The 16027-nt window shown below is 38.3% G+C and overlaps 1 protein-coding gene across 1 annotated transcript in view; it reads left to right on the top strand.

Moving 5' to 3' along the window:
- SPAG17 (sperm associated antigen 17) overlaps positions 1-15459 on the top strand; it is a 3638922-nt gene extending 3623463 nt beyond the window's left edge. The window contains exon 50 of the mRNA XM_044071485.1: positions 15232-15459. Within this exon, the coding sequence (XP_043927420.1) occupies positions 15232-15266 (35 nt within the window). The 3' untranslated portion in view covers positions 15267-15459. The remainder of the gene's footprint in view (positions 1-15231) is intronic.
- Positions 15460-16027: the final 568 nt, after the last annotated feature.

Genomic DNA, 16027 nt, shown 5'->3' with positions numbered 1-16027 from the left:
ATTAATCCATGTTCCCACACAGGGCAGGGAATACCCCGGTCCCAAAGGCTTAACTTTCTGCCTTTACTCCCCCACACACATACACACACACACACTGGGGCTGTTGAGGTTTCAAGAACTGGATACTGATTGTTCCCTGGCTGGGTAAACTACACAGAATCCCCATTCCTCCCTCAGTGGTTGTTTCATCCAGCTGTAGACAGTAGAATTTATCATTAAGCCTACGCCTTTTCCACCTCCATGAACATGCTTCCACAAAACCGTAATGAAAGTTACCACCACTGGCTTGGTAGCATCAAGCTCATTTATGGCTATTTCAGTACCATAAAGGCCTCTGCTTGCATGATGGCAGTCTGCTGACCACAACCACTTTTCCATACTGCCCCCCCGATGGACAAGCTGGATACAGCCACTCATTGCCATTCTCCCTGCCTACCTGTTCAGACACCCAAGCCACCACTCCATCTCAGATCACTTGGGTCGCAAGTCAGGGCCTAATTCTCGTATGCCACAGAACTGTGCTTTTTTGCACATTAATAAACCTGAATTTAATTCGAATTTTTTTAAACACCTTTATTGAATTATCAATTGTGAAACAGGTAAACTTACCTTTATATAAAAGTAATCAAACCATATTAACAAGTTCACATTTGCAAACATTATACATCACTTATAATAATCTATACAATACAATCAAGCCAACATTATATAAATTGTTCAACTCCTGCCTTATCCTAAACCTCACACCTCCTCCAAACCATTTTTCTGCATGTGTTAGTCCCACAATTTCCATTTTTATATGTAATTTACTCCTACTCTTTTCTAAAGATCATACTTTCTGTTCCTTAATCCCCGTTACAATATTCAGTACTTCATATGTTTTTGGAGTGTAAGTACTCCGATATGATTAGTTTAGACTTTGATTTCCATTTTCTAGTAATTCCTTTTTTTGCAATCATTAGAATTAAACTTTACAAGGCCTTACTATGTCTAGGCAATTCAGATCTTGTATCTGAACTCAAAAAAATAATAAACTTACATTCATTTGCTCACCTAGTATTCCTAAGAAAGTACTTACACTCTGAAAACATATGCTCGTGAGTACTTCTTTCTTCCCCATTACACCTCCAACATTTGCCAACTACCTGAGGAAAAATTCTTTGGAATCTCCTTGCACATAAAAGTACCTATGCAAACAATTCCATGCAAAAATTCTAAATCTTCTACACTTTGTTGCATATTTGGGAGCCATACATCTGTCCTCTCATTGTTTCTTTGTCATTTGCTTATCTAGTCTCCCTTCCCAATCTTTTCTGACCTCCTGTGATTGATTCCTATAGTTCTTGTGCAATATTTTATATGGCCTACAAATTATCTGTTTTTTAACAGCAGCTTCTGTTATGGTGCAGATTAATCTGAAAACTGTACCAGTGCAGGTCTTTCACTTAGGATTCCCCTATCCCTTTTCTCTGCCTAACACTCTGATATCAATACCTGATAGGGTAAACAATCTCTAGCCTGCAGTCCAAATGTCTTCTTGGCCTCATCCCATTCTATTACTTCTCCCTGTCTAATTACTTGTTCCCAAATCCTTGGTTTCCTTGTTAGCTATCTCCAGTAAATTCCAACCTTCTCTTGCCTACTGTCTGTATGCCTAATTGCTGCATCCCTATCAGCAGAATCTCCTTTTTCCATTCCTGTGTTAGCTTAGTTGTTAGTGTACTTTCTTCAACTTTATGAATAGAATATTCTGTATGACTTTTGTTATTCTTCTTAAGGATCTGCACACAAAATCCCCCTCATTTCATTTCTTCTTGAATTTCCCTCCCACTTCGTCATCATCCCTTTCCATTCTGAATTGTAGCTTCTGCATTGTGTAATGTATGACAGCCTTAACTTTGTAGCTCTAAAATATCCCTTCAGATCTGGTAATTGGGTAATCCTAGACCTCCTTGTTCTATTGGAAGGATCAACTTATCTGAGTTGACTCCTGCCCTCTTCCCCTCCCAGATAAAATCCTTAAACTCTTTATTAATTACTATCCAAAACTACTTCTCTGGTTGATAAAAATATGCCAGACCTGTGTATAAAACTAAAGGGAATAAAAATATATTTATTGCTTGCATCTTGTTATCCATATTCATAGGCAAGGCTTCCAGTTTCTCAGTTTTTGTATTATCTTTTGTTTAGTCTCTTCCCACGTATTCTTAGCTGTCATAACAGAATCCTTTTTAACCCATACTCCAAAATACTTAATTTTATCATGTGCCCATAAATACGAGTATTGCTGAACCAATTCAAGTGTGGGTAGATAGTTTACAGCTAAAGTCTTTGTTTTATCTTCATTAATTTTACCCCCCCCCCCAAAAAAAACAGAACTGTCTCAGAATGTTCCATAAATGAGATTTCCTTTTCCAGTTTTATCAGGTACACAAATCTGCACATAAATCCAACTTTTCTTTATTATCATACCAATTATATCCTTGAGTTTCTGAGTCACTTATTTTATTTGCTAGTGGTTCTAAATATAGAAGAAATAACAAAGGGAAAAGAGGACAGGTCTACTTCATATGACCTAAATTTCATTTGACTGAAATTCATTTGACTGAGACCAAAACACTGAAAGTTCAAAAGACTGAAAACTCATTTGACTGAAACTCATAACACTGACACATTAAAGTAAAAGGTATATGCCCTTTTCCCCACTGTAGTGCTATCCTGCAGTTAGTATATATAATTAGGGGGTGTGTGGGGGGCACAACCCCCCACATTGGGGGTGGGACAAAGCCCCTCACATAGTTTAGGTAAATATTGTTTTCTGCAAAGAGTTATTCCTTGCAGTTATAAATATCCATGTGTATGGTTTAAAATGCATTAAGTATGCGGGGGGGCTTTGCACCCCACACCACCCAATGCTGTGCCCCATCTGTGCTGAAAGTTGGAAAATAACAGCTTTAGGGGTTCACACATCTGTCTAAAATGAAAGGCTGTCTGACCCTGGGTATTCAATAAAGACAAGATGACTATGCTTTTAAATGCTGTTTACCAAAGGTGCTGAGAGTTTGGCAACCCTAGCCAGAGAGCTGGAGTGAATCTGAACTGAAATCCAAGGCATCCACTGAAATCAGCTGAATAATAAGTATATTTAGGTCTGCATTGCACTTTGAGAACTGTATTTAAAGAAATTGCTGCTTCATTCCTGCTGTTTTTGCTGTTAATACTTTTTTCTTCTGCACTTTGAATTTTCAAGTACTCCTGCCTTATATAGCCTAGGCTAGATTCAGATTTGCTGAATCTAGAATGTTTGGTATCATCTGAGCACTAAAACCAGCCACCTTACATTAAGAGGGCCTAGCTACACCCTTGTGGCAGAAGTGCGTAGCTCATGACCCATCTGAGTTGGGGAGTGCTGGAAAAAGGCTCAGTTTTTGGCTTTCCTATTGGTTAGTTTGTGTTAAGACTATTTAACTTTGCTTGCGTCTCCCATTTGCGCATAGCTGCACACTGAGCGATAGGGTTTAGCTCTGTCATGCATAGATGCAAACACCTAGAAAGACAATTTTCCCTAGATATCAACTGGTGAACCCTCCCAAACTTCCCTGCTACACTGCAAGCAACTCAGCTGCGAAATGAGAAGTGTTGTCACAGTTTTTCAACCCTAGCCTTCTACAGAACAGGCCACTTTGTTAATCTTGGAGCAAAGCTTTGTCTAACTACCCCAATCCCCTCTAGTAAGTATGGTATAAACCTGCCATAAGGGACTGTCAGTTTCCCACCATTTATCCAGGCAGCCTGATTGACATGGGTAGTAATTACCTCATGTATACTGAGAACCACTTATTCCTAAAACAGACAAATACAATATGTGAGAGCTGTATTTATACTATGAATTTGGAATCAATTCTCTCATGTAACAAAAACAGACATCAAACAGGCTGTCAGCACACACACTTTACCTGTTGCACATAAGCACACAACATATAAACCCACATATGTGGAAGTACTCACTAGTAACCTACCAAAAGTTCAGAGATCTCCCAAGTGCAAACCTATTGCACACACTGCAGAGCCAAAAGAATCCACAGCACATAACAAACAACACACACACACACACACACACACACACACACACACACACACACACACACACACACACACCATTGTCTCATCTAATAAGCCCCTAAGGCAGAACACCTCAAAACCAAATGTCCTGGTCATAGGCAACTCCATAGTGACATACAGACATCTCTCTCACCAGATTGGACAAGGAGAAGGTCACAGCTGCCTGTCAGGTACCAGGATCTGTCAAATCATGCACACATTCAAGTCTCTCAACAACAAGCACCATTATGATTCTGTCATAGTCTATGTTTCTCTGGACTACATGAAGAGAGACATGACTAAACTCTCAGATTATGTGTCCCAGGTACATATGTCCCTAGACCTCAGCAGCATTCTACCATCACCCAGGATGATGCCTCAATATAAACAAAAACTGTTTGACTTAAGCAATTGGCTTACCTTCTGGTGTCAGTCCAAGGGGATCCAGTATCTGTCAGCATGGGCAGACATGGTCGAAAGACCATGCTGCTTTGCCAGGGATGGTCTTCACATGTTGCTTCTTGGTTTTCGGTTACTGGCAAAGGTACTTGCCTTCCCATAGTGCCTTTTTTAGGCAATGTCAAAACAACACAATTTCTGACATAAAAAAGTCCACTCTTGACAAACTCAAGGTTATGTTCTTAAAGTTAGGAGTCTAAACAGGAAACTGCAATCCCTGGAAGCACTCCTCACCTTGGAAGATGCTAATGTCTGTGCAGTCACTGAGACATGGTTCAAGGCTGCAGACAGCACCCCAAGTGTGCAAGGCAACGATGCCTCCCACATGTTCAGACCTCAAAACAAGCATGAAAGAACCAAAGGCGGAGGTGTATATATCTTCATTAAAGAAAATTACACCTCGATACTGGTTAAACAATGTGACTGTCTTGAGCTACTCCAAGTCAGACTAACTGAGGTAAGACCTCCCCCCCCTCCACATCATTGTTAGCTATAGATTCCTCCACCATAAGCCAAGAGAAACACACTATCTGCCTGGATTTACTATAGTCACTCGCAATACAGCCAAACATCTTAGTCATGGGTGATTTCAACTGTCCTTCCATCAACTGGGAGACATATATGAGCACAAACATGCTTGCCCTGAGGTTCCTGGACTTTGTCAATAGAAATGCTCTGGAACAGATAATCTGTACCCCCACAGGGGCCTCAAATGTCCTAGATGTAGTACTCACCAACATGGGGGGGGGGGTCAATGCACTAACCCTGTGTGTTGCCCTCCCTGGTAAGATCCAATCATAATTCAGTCTTATTTGAAATAATGATTGTACCTGACCCCAACGCAGGAGCTAAAAAAATTAAACATTTTTCCAAAGCAAACTACGGCCTAATAACCAATGGTATAAATAGTTTCAAACCCCCTGCTAACACAACCAACAAAGACTCCTATGCAGAGGTGTACAAAAATGCTGTGTATAAAATCTTGTACAGCTGTATAAACTTGGAAGTACCCGAATGGATCAAAACCAGGTCATCACAAAAAACAAGCCACCCTAGTAGACCTCAGGTATAAATGGGTTATATAACAAGAGGAAGAAACTGATGTCTAAGAACAAGACAGAACTGACTCAGCAGAGGAAGAACATCCTCCACAGCTTGAACAAGCAAATCAGATATATTGTAAAGTCCTTTAAAGCTACTTATGATGTTAAATTAGCATCCCTAGCTAAGAATAATCATAAGGCATTCTTTAGCTACATCTGAAATCTAAAAGGGAAGTTCCAGCTTTGTGGCAAACTAGTAGTAGATGGTACCACTTTTACTGACCCTAAGGAAAATACCAACCTGCTAGCTGACAGATTTAGTGCAAACTTCACCCCTCTCCCCCCATCCCCACCAGTCATACCCCATAGCAAACCGGCCACCAGTCCTCTACTTAGTATCTTCAAAGAGAAGGTCATAACCGCACTCTCCAAGGCCAAAAACACAGGCTGTATGGGACCAGATAACATCACAGGCTGCTTACTAAACAATCTAAAACAAGAACTAGCTGAACCACTAGGCACTCTATTTAACCACAGCCTAAGCACTGGCTTTGTTCCAGCAGAGAGGAAAACAACAACAGTAATCCTTAGCACAAAGGAGGTCCATCAACTGACCCTGGGAAATGTAGACCTATAAGCCTAACCAGCCTTATCTGCAAGGCTATGAAAAGAATCATCACAGACCTTATTAACAAAGACATAAGTGACCTTAAAACTTTTGACCCAACCCAATTTGGCTTTAAGGGTAGATCATGTTTATTAAACCTAGTGGACTTCTTTGAGAATGTCACCAAAGCCCTGGATGAAGGCAAAACAGTACATACTGCCTATATTGACTTAGCCAAGGCCTTTGACACAATTCCCCCACTCGGGTATCATTGAGAAACTCACCCAGCTGGGGATTAACCCTCACATCACTAGATGGATAGCCATCAGTCTCACCAACAGAACATATACAGTCAAAGTTGGGGATTCTACCTCTACTAGTAGACCAATTACTACCACAAGGATCTGTGCTGGGCCCACTACTATTTGGAATCTACTTCTTGGAAGTCCAGGTGAAAGTAGATGGCATGTGGCTTATCAAGTTCTCTGGTGATTGCAAACTGGGTGCACTCATTGAGACCCCTAATGATATCAACATTTTACAAAAGGAGCTAACACAGACAAATGATTGGTGCCAAAGCCACAGATTTAAACTAACTATAAAAAAATACATTCTTATCCCCTTTGGCAAAGGGAAATCCCTGCAAATTACAATGTAGAGAGTACCCCTCTAAGCTCTAACCCAGTGGTGTAGGATTTGGGAACACAGGTTGGCAGCAACCTAAACTTTGATCACCATGTATCCACAGTGGTAAGGAAAGCATTCTACATTGCACATCTCATAAATAAGACCATCACATCCTGGACTAGAGATGTTATAACTCCTCTGTACTTGACCCTCATCAAACCACTCTCTTCTGTATGTACCTCACCAGATACCTGCAGCAGCTGGAGAGACCGCAGATGTGTCTCACCAAGAAAATTCAGGGCCTTCAAAACATGACCACAGAAAGACTGAAAGCCCTGTCACTGCACTCTTTATCTTATAGGCTGCTTCATAGGTAGGTACTAGGCTATTGGCCCTAGGGCCTATATAAGCCTAACCAAAAAGGTACGCTGGCTTTTGCCACCCAAGCAAATTATTTTCCTGTGCTACTGTCGAGCAGAGCCACAGAGGTGATCCCCAGGGTGAATTTCCTATTTCCCATCTAATCATCAAGATTTTTCTAGGGGACCTGTGCCTGGCCTATAGAGCATTCGCTGACCTAGCCCAAATGGAAATGCTGCACATCCGCAAGTCAAATGGGACAAGATTCACTCGCTCCAATGATCTCAACCTAGCCTGTGACATTAACAGGACATGCTGGAGAGACAGCTCCTCTTGAATAAACTCCTAATTCACGTGAAGCAGAGTTCCTCAATGGCTCTATTTATGCACAACTTAGACAACTGGATGGGAGAACATAAATTCACCCCCAAGTATGGCACCTATGTCCCTCATGGACAGAGGCAGTCAGTGATGATCATAGACTAGCGCTGCAAACATAGACCATCTGTTATGGTCAGTCAGGGAACACAGGTATAACATGGATAGGCTTGTAAAGGCTCTAGGGTCATTAGACTAGTAACCTCCTATGAACCTCTAAAATTTGTCTGCAGGGGAACTTTTCAGAAGTATTATATAACCAGGGTTCTTACACCAAATATCTGGACCTAATCAGAGGGGCCATCAGTTGTCGTCCAATATTTTTGCAAGACAAGACATCAGTTGCTGTCTTGTATTTTCTATTAGTACTCTGAGACCAGCATATTTTAAAAGTGGCTACAGGTTATCTAGGAGTCTGGAAGATGCAAGGAACTCTTATAAGATCTGTAGTAAAGTCTATTTGACATTATTTTATTAGAATGATATGAATTAAAGCATGACAAAAATAAAGGCCCTAGTACTATACATTTCAGCACTGAAACCAATAGAATGCCTGGATGTAATGGATAGGAAAAAAAGGTTTTTACACTGACTCCAAAGTAACAAACTTCCCTAATCTATATAGCTTCAGAAAACAAATCATATTTGTCTTGACTAGTTAAATGCAATTCAAAAAAGGCAGCTCCAGAAGTTCCAAAAGTAAATCACAAAAGCAAAACCAAGAACGTTGTAGAATAAATTGGCATATGTAAATCCAAGATATGATAAATAAATGTTTTTATTAAAATGCATAAAATGTTGAACAAGCTTTAAAAGAAAAATAAAAACTTGTCCTTTTTCTAGTCTCACAATATGTTTTGTAAATCACATTTGCAAAACCAGATCTCTATACACTTTGAAAATAGTAGCTAATTAAAGTACACCAATCTTTTTAATTATTTAACTTTCTTGTTCCCCATTTTCATTGAAATTGCTTGATTGAAATTCTACAAGTCCAAAATAATGTGTCGTATTTAATGTCCATTTGCCTTTTTTATACAGATAGTTCATTACTGTAGTTAGCTACATTGCAACGTTTATGTAACAATTGTAGACTTGAAACACAGAAACTGTTTTATATAACTTTTTAATAACATATCTAAGATATTTGTCATATTTCCATTCTTATAATTTCTTAAATATTATAATGTTCAAGTATGCATACTTTCCTCATTCCTGCCAACAGACAACTTACAATATATTACCAAATCACTTACAACTTTTGTTTGACAGGCAGCATATATCTTAAAGCAGTACTGTATTCAAGTTCCTGGGTGTTGAAACATAAACATAACTGCATGCACTAAATTCTGTACATTTAAACTGTTTGACAAGCTGATAAATTAGGTCATAAATTATTATTTGATATATTTAAACTGTCAAATTCCAAAACAATTTATGATTGTGGTAGTATGCTGCCCCAAACAGTTAAATTATTCCTAGTTCCAAAAGAACTACTTTAGGAGTCCAGCTGTGATTGCAGATGAGAACTCACAGATCTTTATTATTATTATTTAAAATCTGTTACCCTAGGTGGTGCACTGACCGAGTGGACCATTTCAGACCTGCCTCAGGAGTACAAAAGATGACATAATAAAAATAACTATATGTAGTCTCCTAATTTCAAATCTGGAAGTTTGCAATGCTGTGAGACTTAGAATTTTTTCATTAACACAGAAGACCAATGGAAACTTTCTAGCAGTGTAGCCCCACCATAGTCCATGGGTGAATATATCCAGTTTACAAGCTATGCACAAGATTACTTGCTGGTATTTAAGGGATGCATAGGCATGAAAATTATCAGAACTTTCTTGCCATGAGTCTATGAAGGAAGACTTTATTCTCATTGTAGTCTGTCAGCCGTATAGCCTGTTCCAGTTACAATCATTGTGGGCAGCCCTGTTGGGGACCTTTACTCGTTTAATAACCCACACACAAAACAATTAAAACTAATCAAACCACTCCAAAACCAAAGCAACAAATGGCACTCAGATTAAAAGTGAAAATAAACTTTAATCACATCGTAATCCCAAAAATCACGAGACTTCATCAGAACAAGAAAATGCATTTTGAATTAATCTTTAAAAAGACTTTCTTACACCACATGATTTGATTCAATCAATCAATACCACAATCTAGTTAAAATATCTTTAAGGGCTTTAAGATTATTCCCTTCTTAAAGAAATAGAAAACATTCATGAACTAGGATAAATAAAACATCCTGCATATAAAAATAACTATACACAAACATCCAATTTATATTTACAAAAAAAAACTAACAGCAATCAAATAATATGTATGATTTAAGCTTTAACATACTAGCTGTGGACAGAGAATCATTAAGTCCTGGCTTGTTACAGGCATTCAATTTAATTTGTCAGGACAACTCTCTGTATTCTAAGAAGTCTTTCCCTGGACCACCACATGGATTTTTTTTCTATCTTATCTAGTCCCATAAAAAGAAAATAATGGGCAGAATTTTCCTGAATGTGTTTATATAAAGTATTGGTATTCCTGTGCTTGATGTCATATATGTGTTCATATATACATTCTTTAAATTTTCTTTCTGTCTAACCTACATAAAAGCTGGAACATAGCTGACATATGGCTAAGTATAGTAGCCCATTTGAATTACATGTGCAGTGGAAAGATGTTTTAACAAAAATTGTGTTCACTGTCACAATCCAGTTCACCAACATATATTTATATTGTGGACAAAAGCCACATTTAAATGTGCCCCAGCTTTTATTGGATGAAACCTGATTGTAAAGTTCATTACACTCTAAAAAAATTCTTAATGGTCTTTCCTCTTCTAAGAAACACACGTGGTTTAAATCCTAGTTTGTCCATAAAGTTCCCAAAGCAAGAAAAAAAAACAGAAAACAATTGGCACTTTAATGACAAATAAAGTAAGCGCTTTCATTAGGTATGTTACCAGACTTCTTCAGACAAAATTCAAAAGTACAATGGACTATTAAATACTTTGCCTAAACAATCATGTAATGTAAGAAATAGTCACGTTACTCTGGAAATAGATCATGTGATTCATCAGGGAAGTAGGTCATATGATTCATCAAAGAAAGCAGATCATGGTGTAAAACAAAAACATTCACATTAACAAAAGTTTTTTTATTGCTTCCTGACATAAACTATTATAAAAAAACTATTACTATGAGCATGAAAACTACAATTTCACAAATAAGTATACCTAAAATATGATATTAAAAATGATGAGAAAAGTAGATAGACAATAGTTAAAAAATACTAGTCTTCACAAATCCCTGAACAATATTGAAATCTATGAACTCCTGAAATGTAATGACTAGAAGTGTGTTTGGAAACACTTCTTCATCTCAAAAAACATTTAAGTTTTAACACACTAACCAAGGAACAGATGTCATTAAGCCCAGGTATCACATAAGCCTGGCATCTAAGCTGCCAGGTTAATTCTAGCAACTCCAATTTCAAAGAAAAGGGGATATAGGTGCGTCTCTCAAATATGCAACAACATCTAGAAAATGTCAGATCTTTGTTTGCAAGTATTTACATAGATAATTTTATACCCCAAGTAAACTCCAAAGAATTTTTCCTCAGGTAGACAGAATTGTTGGAGGTGTGATGGGGAGGAAAGTAGTAATTGGGAACATATTTTCTGTGAATGTAATGAACTGGCAGACTTTAAAGATTCCCTCCAGACTACTCTGTCAGAGATACTGGGTGAGCAAGCCCATTGTTAGCTCCAAATGTACAGAACAAGGCAGGTGCAATCTTTCAGATTCACAGTCCTCCACTCTAAGATGAGGAGGTGCAAAAAAAAGAAAAAAAGGGGGAAACAAGATCTTCTTAGACTGTAACAAGTAAGCTGCTACAGTTTATGCCACACATGGAATGCTAAAGCATATTGGACATTCAACAAACACACTGCCTTACTGGCTGGCATATGTGTAGTAGTGCCCTGTTACCCTCCCTCTGACAGTTTATTAAAGTTCAGAACTCCTCCCAGTACCTGTCTGTGAGAGTGAATTAGTCATGTAGCAGGACCAGGACAGCCCTTCACACTCACAGACAGAATCATTTTAGTTTTCTTGTGCCACAGTCAGAGGAAGATCTCTTGGGATATCTCTCAAACTGGGTGACATCACCTGCAGAGCTCAGATAAGAAACTCAGTTTGGGTTTTATTTCATCCTTCTGCCTTTTCTATGAGTGCTTGAGTAGTGTATTCTGTTGCTTTGACTGTTTTTTCTGATTAGAAATTTTGTACATGCTTCTGTTTTTATTTTGACCAGCACCATAAGGCCTTTTGATTAAAAGCTTCCTTTGGAAGTTTTGACAGGAAAACTTGCTGATTCTGCATTTTGTGATTATTTGAAATGGTTGAGTAGAATTACAACATTTTAAACATTTTTTGTTAAAGTTGCAATTTTTGCACCATTTTGTATTTTAAACATTTCTGACAGTAATTTGTCATCAGTTTATGATTTATATCTTCTCTAATATTGCTCTAGGCTGCATCCATTCATTTTGACTAGAACTAGTCCTTTTTAACAAAATTAAGGGACTTTTGTTTGTGCATGTATTTTATGCTTGGAACTGTGTTACAGAAAGTGACATGTTATTCAGTGCAGTCTATAGAATAGTAGCCCCTGCAGAAATAGACTTCAGTTTGTTTCTGGTGTCATTTTGTATGTTAAACATTTCTGACAGGAATTTGTCATCAGTTTATGATTTATTTATTGTCTAGCACTGTTTTAGGTTGTATCCATTTATTTGGACTGAAACCAGTCTTTTTTTACAAATCAGGGGACTTATGTGTATGTATTCTGTGCTTTGGACTTTTTTACCGAAAATAGTCATTTTCTCAGTACAGTGTTCAGAATAGCATACCTACAGAAATAGTCTTTAGGTTGTTATTTAGAGTAAGAATAATGAGATTTGTCCATCTTTTTACTGGGCCAGTATATGATACTGAGTTGGCTAATTCCTTGTCCACTGACTTGATGGACTCAGACCTCATCCACCATCTTCCCCATCTCCACCTAAGAAACAAAATAATAAATAAAAAAAAGTGCCTCAGCCTACAGCTTGTGATTCTGCAGTAGCCTTGGTTTTGGGTAGGCTACTGGACTACATGCCTTCAGCTACCTCTGGGGTGGTCATGGCAATAGTGCAGAATCTGTTGCCAGTACTGATACTTTTCCCCAGGGGATTCTCGTACTAGTGTAGTCTATGCTAAAAAGAGAGAGAAGACCCAACAGGTGATGGGGACTGAAGTCACTATCTGCCTGGATGTCTCACCTGAGATGATAGCTATGGCAAGATCCATTCTTCAAGCAGTTGACTACAGGGTGCATACCTTGGTTATGAGTAATGCTGGCACTTCCACCTCTGATCAGTCTGTTAAGGGTCATCCTTTTATAGGTTCATAGGAGATTCTGTGTCTGAGGGCTCTGACCTGTCTGAATTGGATCAGTCAGGTTCCTCTGATGATGAACAGGTACCCAAAAGATGTTTTGTTTTTCCCAAATGTTGACTAGATTTAGAAATCCTGGGAACCATCTCCAGCTGCCCCCAAGATTAACAGGGTTTATGATGTCTTGGAGGATAAGGTACCAGACATTGAGACATTTCCTCCACTAATCACAGCATTAGAGGATGTCTTCAAGAAAGCTTGTAGTCCCCCTCTCTATTGAGGATTTGACTAAGAAAGTGTTTAAGAAATTTAGGGTATGCTCAGCCTTGTCTGGCCTCCAAGCCTCTATGTTTGTGGACCCTGCTTCTGTGTCCCTAGCACCTTTTGCTATTAAGGAAATTGTGTCTTCTTTTAACCCAGTGCTTCTAGATAAACTAAGCAAGTGGCCAGCATCTCAGGGAAAGAAGATGGTGCCTTTCAGCATTATAGCTTTTAAAGTGTTTAACTACTGATGTTTTATTGTGGAAGGTTGTGTTGATATACATGCACAGTTTATATGAGTTTCACTGCCTGCAGAACAAAAGGACTTGTGTTAAAGATGTTTGCAATGTTTCTCAAGTGTCACAACATGCCTTAAAAAGTGCCCCAGAGGGGCATGTTACTATTCCTAGAAATGCATTGTCAGTGCTGATTAGGATGTATGCTTGGTTGCAGTCCCAGAATTTATCTCATGGATTAACATTAGATTTTAAATGCTCTTCTTGTGTCTGATTTTGTGTTTTGGTACATCAGCTAATCAATTTTCTAAACAATGGGATGACAGAGGTAAATTGATGCAAGAAGTGTCAAAATATTCACAAGTTCTCCTCCTTTAAGCAAGATAATTTTTGTCAGCCTAACAATCAGAAATCCCAGCCAAACAGGAACCATGGCAATAAAAACAAATGGCAGGACAATAACTCCACCAAGCCGAACAGGAAGGGTTCCTTTCCTAAAAGAGATACTTTCCCTCTCAAATTATGACTATGCTAAGGTACAGACCCTGCCTTTATCAAGTCTCCTGTTGGGTGCCTTGACTCTCAACAAGGCAGGCTGGCTGTCAGTGGTTTCCAAGAAATGGGTGCAAACACTGTTGGCATAGGTTACAAATGTCAGTGGAAAAACCACCCACCTCCATTCAAGGGGTTTCCCCTTCATCCATTGGACCAGACTTTGTTATTCCCACATATTCTCCAGCAAATGCTGGACTCGGGGGGGGTCATAGAACTGGTCCATCCTTTGGAAAGAATGAGAGGCTTCTACACCAGAATGTTCGTGCTTCCCTAGAAAGAACAGTCATGCAGGCCAGTAGTGTATCTTTCTTTTCTGAATATGTTTGTCAAGCTCCCCAAGTTCAAGATACTCACCTTGCCAAAAGTGCTCTTCCCAGTTCTTACAATGTGCCCAGAATTGACTCCTGCTTTAATCCATATGCAGTTGTACATATTGGCAGTATATCTAAGTACAACTGTAAATTATTTTTTATTATACCTGTTGCTCCTACTATTACTGGAACTATCAGGGTACCCTTCTTCCACATTGCTCTTGTTTCTACCTGAAATTTTTGGTATTTTTTAACTTTGTGTCTGAAGCAATTTCAATGAACAATGCTACTTTTGTCTTTTTTCATGGACTACTTTATCTGTTTTTCTTGCATCTGTTTTATGAACTCATGGTAATGGGAGATCCAATGTGATACAAACTTCATCATTCTCTATAATGCTGTGTGGTTTATGTTTCCAGTGCTTCTCAGCTACTTCTATATTGTAATGTTTGCACAATCCCCAGTGCAACAGTCTTGGCATGTTACTGTGCCTTTCAGTATACAGGCCCTCTGCCATGAGTGCATCACACCCAGAAACAAGATGTGTGACTGTTTCCAGTTCCAGTATGGCAGTTAGGGTATTTGAAATGTGTCTTTAAGCTTTGAAATGTTGATTGGTTAATCATATCCCTGGCAGAATAGAATATAACTAGATTAGGCTAGTCTGAACATATACTATTATGGTTAGTTAACTTACACAAATGAACTTTTTTCAGTAACTTAAATACTATGATTGCATTTAGAACATGTAAGACTATATCAGGTATTACAATCAAGTAAAACTATGCTGTTGTACTTGCGATATTTTGGTAATATAATACAAAGTTTGTTTTTTTCATATAGGATCAATGGATGTGGACAGCATTTCAGACTCCTGAAGAAAGGCTTTCTCCATAAAGAAGGATTAACTAGTATAGCAAAAATGACTATCTCAACAGATGAATTTTCATTCTTTGTGCAAATACCACATTATTGTAATATAATATTTACTTCAACCTTGAATATTTACTTGCAGGTTTTCATGTTATAGTATACTGTCTTCAAAAATGTATAAAAGTAATGTGAGTATCATCAGTGTGTGCTTTTTATTTACTTATTTATTTACACATGATCATTACTTGCCACTGATAAACTGCCAGACCCATTATGCAATTCAGGTTACACACAGTTTTGTTAAAGTTGAGTACAGCAATTGCACTATTTTGTTTGAGTTTATTTCACCTTCAGAGCACAATAAAATAGTAGGTGTGGATCATAATTCCCTATGAGGGACCAACACACCTAATGTATTAGCTAAACCAGATTTTTGCAAGCAGTTTCAGGTTTTATCATAACAAAAAAGAAACAACATAGCAACTGCAAGGCCACTTGGTCTCTAAAAAAGTTAAGAAGATTAATGAAGTTAGTTGACATTCACCTTCATTATTGTCTCAGGTGAGTTTATGTTCTTTATCCTTGTGGTCACAAGGAAAGTTCTGGCATTACTTCAAGCAATTGTAGACCAAGAAGAGGAAGAAATCAAAGTTTCAGAGTTTTAAACAAGGCTAAAGAAAAGCCTAAGGACAAGGATTCAAGTGGCATCCCCACATAAAGAAAAATGAAAGGGATAAGGACATAGCCCACAAAAAAATGTATAAAG

Source organism: Protopterus annectens, chromosome 5.part0 (genome assembly GCF_019279795.1).
Source record: "Protopterus annectens isolate FY-2018-M chromosome 5.part0, PAN1.0, whole genome shotgun sequence".
Classification (NCBI taxonomy): domain Eukaryota; kingdom Metazoa; phylum Chordata; order Ceratodontiformes; family Protopteridae; genus Protopterus; species Protopterus annectens.
The sequence above is the reverse complement of the archived record's forward strand: the minus strand, read 5'-3'. Positions and strand labels throughout refer to the sequence as shown.